Consider the following 8,974-nt stretch of genomic DNA (forward strand, 5'->3'; position numbering starts at 1 on the left):
ACTTCTTTATCACCACAGGCTCTTGCTTATACGTTGTTTCATAGTCAGGTATAATATCTTAAAAATTGCCTAATACTTTGTTTTCAACCAATCTTCATTTGGATATTTGGTGAATACCAGTTTTTCACTACTATTAATGGTCAAGCAATATGGAGTGTTTATTTCGTTTTTAAATTTTAATACTTTTTTTTTGCGTGTACCATCAAATTGGATCTGACTGGTACAGGAGGAGATTGTTCCTCTTTTTCCAGCAGAGCATCTGGTGGATTCGAACCACACACCTTTGGGATTGCAGTGCAGCTTCTAGCCACTAGGCACCAGAGCTCCCTGAAATATGGAATCCTTATAGTTAAAGATGTCTATACAGTTTGTGATTTTGTTTGGATAAAACCCTACAAGTGGAATTGCTAATTTTTTAGGAAACTATATACTGTGGTGAGTTTTTCAATCCTGGACAGTTTTTTAAAGCATTGTAGTCATGTATTGTTTAAGAATTAGTTGTTTAAGAGGGATATCTTAATTTTGGTTTAATTTGATTACAGGATTGTGTATCATCTGGATGTGGACCGGTTTTCTAGAAAAATTCCTTTCTCTTTGATGTGTCTCCTGACTTGGGACTCTTGTCTCCAGAATTTATCTACTAATTATTGTGTTCTTCACTCTGTATTATATTTGAAGGTCTGTTTTGATAAAGATTGTAATTTTAAGTTCTTTTGGATTTTTTTTCAGATCATAAAACAGAAAAAAACGAAAACATGAAAGTAGACAGAACTAAACTAAAAAAGACACCTACTGAGGCTGTAAGTATTTAAAACTTTGCTCTACTTTCCTTTAGAAATAATCCTCATCATTTCACCGAAATATACATTCATCTATGCCATTGCTCAGATATACAAAATGTAGTAAAACAGCAATTTGTCATGAAATTGTTAAACTCATTGGTATGTAACACTAAATTATGGAATTCTGATTCTTACTGTTATTAAATCAGTTCTGATTCATAGTGACCCTTCTGTGAAATTCTTTGGCTATAAATTACAGTGAGGATTTCTTTTGTGATATGTCTGTTCAAGTGTTCATTTCTGCAATTATGGTTAGGTTGTGAGTTTCCAGAATTTATCCATTTCTTCTTTGTTTTCAAATTTATTGGTGTATTTGTCACTTCATTTCTTATTCAGGTTATCTCTTTATTTTCTGTCTTTTCTGTTGTTTAGTTTGCCAGTGATTTGTCTGTTAACCTTTTTTTGATGCTTTTTAATTTTTTCTCTCTATTCCATCGATTTTAGCCCTTGTAATTTCCTTTCTTCTAGAGGCTGTGGGGTTAGTCTGCTCTTCTTCTATATACTGGAGAGGTTGAGCAGTTTATTTTGCTCCTTTTTTATGTGTTTACTTAATGCTCTAAGGAGTGGCTTACTTTTATCCCAGAGGTTTTGGTATGCTATGGTTTCATTTTCATTCATTTCAAGGAACTTTTTATTTCAGATTTTCTTTTTTCTGTAACTCAAGTATAGGTTTTTACCTTCCACATGGGCATGATTGTTCTTTCTTCCTTTTCCCCTTGTTAATGTCAATCTTTATGGCATTTTGGTCTGAGAAGAGACTTATTTCAGTGGGTTGGGGTTTTGTTTTGGGGTTTTTTTGGTTGTTTTTTTTTTGAAAGTTATTGAGGCTTTCTTTGTGTCCTAATGTTGTCTATTCTGGAGAATGTACTTTGTGCACTTCAGAAGAAAGTAAATTGAATTTTGGGGAGGTTAAAGTACCCTGAATAAATCTGTGAGGTTGAGTTCCTTGATTGTGTAGTCTAGCTCTTCTGTGTCTTGTTGAGTTTCTTTAGGGGTGACATGTCCTTTGGTAAGTGTGGTATGTTGAAATCTCCTAGTACTATTGTGGAGTTGTTTGGTTTTGTTTTTCCCCTCAAGTATGTGAACTTTTGTTATATGTATTTAGCAGTTCTATCGTTAGGTGCATATGGATGTTAATGAAGAATATATCCTCTTGATCTGTCCTTTCATATCTTTTATGGTGGTTTTCATTCTGACGTCTAATTTGTTGTTATGTACTGTCAAGTCTTTTGCGACTTATAGCGACCCTATGTACACCTGCAATATCCTGTGCCAACTTTACTGTCTCTGATACACCTACCACTGAATCAACCCATCTCATTGATACTCTGTCCCTCCACCCTTCCAAGCATGATGTCCCTCTTCAAGGACTGGTCCCTCCTAGCAACATGCCCAAAGTATGTCAGACAAAGCCTCAGAATCTTTCCCTCCAAGGAGCAGCCTGATTTCACCTTGTCTAGGATGAACCTGTTTGTTCTCCTGGCAGTCTATGGTATATTCAGTATTCTTCTCCAGAGCCACAGCTGAAAGGCATTAGATCTTTTTCTATCATCCTTAGTCATTTTGTCCAGCTCTCTGATGCATAGCAAGGAATTACAAAGACTATGGCCTGGATCAGGCGCACCTTAGTCTCTATATTGACATCGTTGCTTTTCAGTACTCTAGAGAGGTCCCTCGCAGCCAACTTTTCTAATACAATTCATCTCTTCATTTCTTGGCTGCTGGTACCAAGAGTGTTGATTGTGGAGCCAAATAGTGTTGCCTCTCTAGCTTTCTTATTGATACCACTTGCTTGGTGTGTTTTTTCCCCCCAGCCTTTCCTTTTTAGTCTCTCTCCTAGCTTCTTTCTTGTGTCTGTTTTAGTCAATTTATTGATGACCTTTTGTTTTTATCCATCTGCTACTCTTAATTGCTGCATTTAAGCCATTCACATTGAGTACAATTACTAATATGCTAAGTTTTATTGTTGCAGTTTTACAGTGTTCCTTTTTTTTGTTGTTGTTGTTGCTGGTTACTTTGGTTCATCTACTTTCCTCTGACGTGTATGAAGAACATCTTGTGTTCATGAATTTCCTTAAGTTCCTGTTTGTCTACCAGTGCCCTAATTTCTTCTTTATATTGACGGGACAGCTTTGCTGGATAACATGATCCTTGACTAACAACTCTTTTGTTTCTTTCATCTTCTGTATAGTATTCAGTTGTTTTTATCACATGCATTCTGCTCATGGGACAGAGCTTAATCTAATTGGTTCTTGTAGGTGACTCTTTGTTTTTCTTGTATTGCTTTTAGTATTCCTGTCTTTCTTTGATTTTGGAAAGCTTGACAATGATATGTTTTGATGTGTTTCTTTTCACATCTAGACTGTGGCATTCACTAACTTGTAGGATGTGTATTTCTGCATTTTTCGTGGTGCCTAGAATGTTTTCATCTAGTATCTCTTCCATAAATTTTTCTGGTTTTAAAACATTATTATATATTGATTTGCATACAAAATTAGTGTACATTGTATTTGATTCATACACATTATGTTTCACACATTCCTTTATTCACATTGTGTTCCATAGTTCATTCCCAAACTTTGTATTATGAAATTAATCACTGTTGATCTAAAACATGCAATGTACATGTATTCCATTATTTGAATGTACCATAGTTTCTTATTCCATTCGTTTGTTTTGTTTTTCTTTTTGTTTTTTTAATAAAAAAATCCTTGGCATTTAATTCTCTTTCCAGTGAGACACTAATTCGACAGTTCTGGACGATAAAAGTATTCACATGCTGAATGCAAATTAAAGTTAAGAAAAAACACCTTTGTTACATCCATTTTCTATCTGAGTCATTTTGCATTCCCAGCACTCAGCTTCTGCCTCATTTTTCTTTGCCATTTGTATACCGTTTTCTTCCTTGCTTTCAAGTCAACCTTCGGCTCTGGTTTTACCCACTCGATTTCTGCCGGTTTCTCCTCCGCAGGTGTAGCGAAAACGTCTGCAGTTGGGGTCGTGTGGAAGCATTGTCTTTGGCTCTTTCTTTCTCAGCTTCTGCACGTCTTTCACTTGCAGCTTCTCTCTGTATTTTGCAGCTGTGATGGATCTTATGATACGGTGATGCAAGTTTGGTGACTGGTAGTGAGGATTTTCATACAGAGTTGGTCCTCCAAAGCTTCCTTGGAAAATCTTTATGTGATTTAAGACAAAACGAGGTCCTATTTCTACAAGAGCAGCATCTTCCTCTATAATCTGAAAGTTCCGAAACCATATCCTATTATCCAGAATGGTGAAAGTAAACACATGGTCCACAAATGGCTGACCTTTGGGATGATAGCGTGGTGTACAAAAGATCTGAATTAACAGTTCCTTTTACAAAGCATAATGAGTCAATTCATCAAATGCAGGATCAAAAGACAAAAGGTGCCGAGAATATTTTGAACAAGGAATTTGGCAGAAGGCCCATGAGGTGAATTTGAAAGCCACATATAAAGATCTTGTTTCTTCTTGGCCTCAAAATAGATACATTTATTACAGTTCATTTCACAGACTTCATTAATCACAAATAACTTGTCTTTACGATCCATTTTGGTATCTCCTTTAGAAGGAGGCATCAACTTTCTTAAGTCTTGCATTAAGTGTCTTGTTCTGAAATTTATTCCTCTGGAAGGAAAGATGAGAATTCGTTCCTTACTCTTCCACTTGCCCTTGCAAACAGGGCCTGGGATACGGTCTCTATCTTCCTCCTTCTCCTCTTCGGCTGTGTCGTTAAGCTTAGCCGGTGGTCTGACATCTTTTTTGTCTCTTTTTGGTCTCTTGGTCTTGATGGCTAAGTCTCCACGCCGTTTCCTCTTGGTAGCTGCCATCTTGCCTCTCCATTCGTTTGTTGATGGACATTTTCTTGCTATTGTGAATAACGTTACTATAAACATAGGTGTAAAAATATCCATTTGTGTCTGAGTTCTATTTTTATATATTTTTCAAATGGCGTGTAGATTTTGACTAACATTGTTGTCTTGATCTACTGTGTCTTTAATGATTATATAGTGCCCTTGCTTATCTTTTAAGGTGGTTTGCATCCTGAGGTCTATTTTATCAGAGATAACTATTTCTTCTCCTCCTGCTTTTGTGTGGGTTGCATTTGCTTGGTAGTTAATTTTCCAGCCTATCATTTTTAGTCTGCTATTTTCTCAAAATGATCTAATTTCTCCTTCATATTTGATAGCTTTGCTGAGTAAAGTTCAGCCTTCTGTATATGCTATCCCATTGTCTTCACTCTTGCATGGTTGCTGAGAATTCAGAACTAAATGTAATTGGTTTTCCCTTTTTGTTGTTATGTACCATCAAGTTGCCTGCACTCATAGTGACCCTATGTATAACATCTATGAACCCTGCTCTATCCTGTGCCAATCTTATTGTCTCTGATACACCTACCCCCATTACCCCAGTCACTGAATCAGTCCATCTCATCCAAGGTCTTCCTCTCTTCTGCTGCCCCTCCACCTTCCCAAGCATGATGTCCTTCTCCAAGGACTGGTACCTCCTAACAACATGCCCAAAATATGTCAGATGAAACTTAAGAATCCTTGCCTCCACATAACAGCCTGGTTTCACTCTCTTCAGGATGTACCTGTTTGTTCTCCTAGCAGTATATCCGGTACTCTTCTCGAGTACAACTCAAAGTTTTTAATTTACCTTTTGTCATTTCTAGTCATTGTCTAACTTGCTGATGCATAGCAATGACCTTAGCCTAGATCAGGCACATCTTAGTGTCTAGACTGACATTGTTGCTCTTCAGTACTCTGGAGAGGCCCCTGACAGCCGACTTTGCCAGTGCAAGTCTTCTTTTGATTTCTTGGCTGCTGGTACCAAGAGTGTTGATTGTGGAGCCAAGCAAACTAAAGCTGATAACAAACTCAATCTCATCACCATCTATCATAATGCTACCATTCGGCCCAGTTGAGTTGTGAGAATCTTTGTTTTCTTTATGTTATTCAGTATCAGAACTTCAATATGGAGCTTCAGTCCATATTGAAGGCTGCAATCCTTGACCTTCTGCAGCAAGTGCTTCAGGCCCTCCTCAGTTTTGGCAGACAAGGTTCTGTGTCATCTGTATAACTCAGGTGTTGATGAGTCTTCCTCCAATTCTGATGCCTCATTTCTCCTCATAATGCCTAGCCTCCCAGATGATCTGTTCTGCATATAGATTGAAAAGGTATGGAGATAGGACATATCCCTGGCATACACTATTCCCAATTTTGAGCCATGTAGTGTTTCCTTACTCTGTTCTGATGTTTGCCTCTTGGTCCAAGTATAGGTTTCACATTAACATGATCAAGTGTTCTGGGATTTCCATTCTTAGAGTAGCCACAGTTTGTTGTGATCCACCCAGTCAAATGCCTTTGCATAGTCAATGAAACACAGACAGTCATTCCTCTGGTACTCTCTACTTTTCAGCCAAGATCCATTTAACTTTAGCTATAATATCCCTAGTACTACTGCCTCTTTTAAACCCAGCTTACACTTCTTGGAATTCTCTACTGATGTGCTGTTCTAGTCGTTTTGGGAAAATTTTCAACAGAATCTTACTTGCATGTGATATTGATGATATTGTTTGATAATTTCCGCACTCTGTTGGGTCATCTTTCTTTGGAATGGGAACAGATATGGATCTCTTCAATCAGTTGGCCAGGTGGTTGTCCTCCAATTTCTTGGCTTTACTTGGTGAGCGCGTCCTAGGCAGTGGTTCTTTGTTGAAATATGTCAAGTGGTATGCCACCAATTCCTGGGACCTTGTTTTTTGCCAATTCCTTCAGAGCAGCTTGAACATCTTCCTTTATCACCACAGGCTCTTGCTTATATGTTGTTTCATGAAATTCTTCTGTGTCAGCCAATTCCTTTTCTAGTGTTACTTTTAGTATTCTTTTTCGTTGATTTTGGAGTTTGGTAATGATATATCTTATTGATTTTTCTTTTGGAATCTAGTTTATTTGTCATTTGCTGAGCTACTATTTTTCTTCTAGTATCTCCTCCACAATTTTATTTTCTTTTTTTAAACTCCTCTGTTGGAATTCCAGTCACAGGTATGTTGTTTTGTTTGGTGTTCGCCTACATGATTCTAATACTTTCATTCTCCTTCTGTTTTTTCTTCTGCTGTTCTCATTGAGGTTCTTGTCTTCTAACTCACTGATTTCTCTGTTCCCTGTCTTCTATTTTGCTTTTGCTTCCATCATGTGAATTTCTGTCATATTGGTTTTGATATTTTGAGTTGTATTTTTCATGCTTCTCTGTTGTTTCAAGTACTGTCTTGATTTTATCATCTCTGTCTTGTGATAAATTTTCCCTTTCTTTGTTGCTCTTTACTCATGGCTTCAATTCTTTTTTCCAAAATTTGTAACTTGTTCAGTATCACTTTTTGGATCTCCACATCACATATTTCTTTTACTGTCTTGTTCCTATGTTTGAGGTATTTATTGGGTCCCCAATATGGTCTGCTCTTTTAGGAGAAGGCTTGATTGGTTTGTTTTTCTTTTTGGATTTTGTTTTTATTCATAATTCTTGAAACTGATTACTGCTTTCTTGACCTTACGTAATGTAGATGAAGTCTGTGTTTGGAGCAGGAACCTTCTCAAGGATTGTGAGGCCCTTGGGACTATTGGCCTTCCTGTTTGTCAGTGCTTGAAGTATACCTAAAAAAGCTAAACATAGAAAGACCATATTCCACTACTAGGGGTATATATCAAGTAAATAAAAACTGAGACATGAATGGACTTTTGTACACCTATTTTCATAGCAATGTTATTCAGAATAGTAAGAAAATAGAAGGAGCCTAAATGCCATTTGACAAATGAATGGATTGACAAATTGTTCAGTTCACAGAACAGAATACTGTGCAGCTCTAGGGAGCAAAAATTTCATAAGATAACTTGGGAGAGAGTAGAGAGCATTTTATTGAGTGAATTATCTCAGTCATAAGGACAGGTACTACCTGAGGCCACTATTGTGAAAAAAGGAAGATAACTGTATAAGATGTGTTCAGAAGGGAACTTAGGGAAGGAGGGGTAGAAAAACACAAAGGGCTCAAAAATGACTGGGATAGCAGAGGTTAGTGAGTGGAGTGGGGGATGAATTCATAGGAAAGGTTCACTGGGGGCTTGAAAAGACAGATGATATAATAGGCAAAGAGCAATGGTAATTATATTAAAAATATGATTGTATAAAACACAAAGTATGTGGACAAAACAATGTATGAATATGCAAACCAATAAAAATTTTTAAAAATGGCAATGAGAAGAGACTACCCACCTGGTAGATTAGAAATAGATGATTATACTTTGGGTTAGCAAGACAACTCATTACAGAGTACACTACCAGAACTCCCTAGATCATGGAAACGGAATCATAAATAAATTGTTATTTGCTCCCTATATGTGCCTGGAGTAGGCTTTCAGGGTGCTCTTCCTACCAGGTGGCTCTATGTTATTTAACTACATTTCACATGCAGTAAAAGGAAATGGGATCATGTTTCATTTTATATACAGAAGCAAATTAATCCAAATGGATGAAGGATTGAAATGTACAAACTTAACCCATAAAAGACAATGCAACAAAGATGCTGTTGGTCTAGGCTATCAAGCAATAAAGTCTAGTAACAGAAGCATTGTTGTTGTTTGTTGTTGTTATGTGCTGGCGAGTCGTTTGCTACTCATAGCGACCCTATGTACAACAGCCCTAAACCCTGCTCTATCCTGTGCCAATCTCATTGCCCCCGACACACCCATTCCGATTACCCAGTCACTGAATCAGTCCACCTCATAGAGGGTCTTCCCTTCCTGTGCTGTCCCTCCACTCTGCCCAGCATGATGTCCCTCTCCAAAGACCTGTGTCTCCTTACAACGTGTCCAAAGTATGTCAGGCGAAGCCCCAGAATCCTTGCCTCCAAGGAGCAGCCTGGTTTAACCCTCTCTAGAATGAATCTATTTGTTTTCTTGGCAGGCCATGGTACATTCAGTACTCTTCTCCAGCACCACAGCTCAAAGGTGTCAATGCTCCTTCTATCCTCCCTAGTCATTGTCCAACTCTCTGATGCATAACAAGTGATTGCAAAAACCATGGCCTGTATCAGACACACCTTAGTCTCCAGAGAG

At 37.7% G+C, this 8,974-nt stretch overlaps 1 protein-coding gene and 1 pseudogene across 1 annotated transcript in view; one reads left to right on the forward strand and one right to left on the reverse strand.

The window, feature by feature from the left end:
• The first annotated feature begins 719 nt into the window (after nt 1–719).
• Nucleotides 720–8,974, forward strand: part of HUWE1 (HECT, UBA and WWE domain containing 1, E3 ubiquitin protein ligase) — a 194,809-nt gene continuing 186,554 nt past the window's right edge. The window contains exon 1 of the mRNA XM_006898884.1: nt 720–800. Within this exon, the coding sequence (XP_006898946.1) occupies nt 756–800 (45 nt within the window). The 5' untranslated portion in view covers nt 720–755. The remainder of the gene's footprint in view (nt 801–8,974) is intronic.
• LOC102856949 lies at nt 3,680–4,693 on the reverse strand (annotated as a pseudogene).

The sequence above is a fragment of the Elephantulus edwardii genome, unplaced genomic scaffold (assembly GCF_000299155.1).
Source record: "Elephantulus edwardii isolate Elephantulus edwardi_28Jun2011 unplaced genomic scaffold, EleEdw1.0 scaffold00239, whole genome shotgun sequence".
NCBI classification, from domain to species: Eukaryota; Metazoa; Chordata; class Mammalia; order Macroscelidea; family Macroscelididae; genus Elephantulus; species Elephantulus edwardii.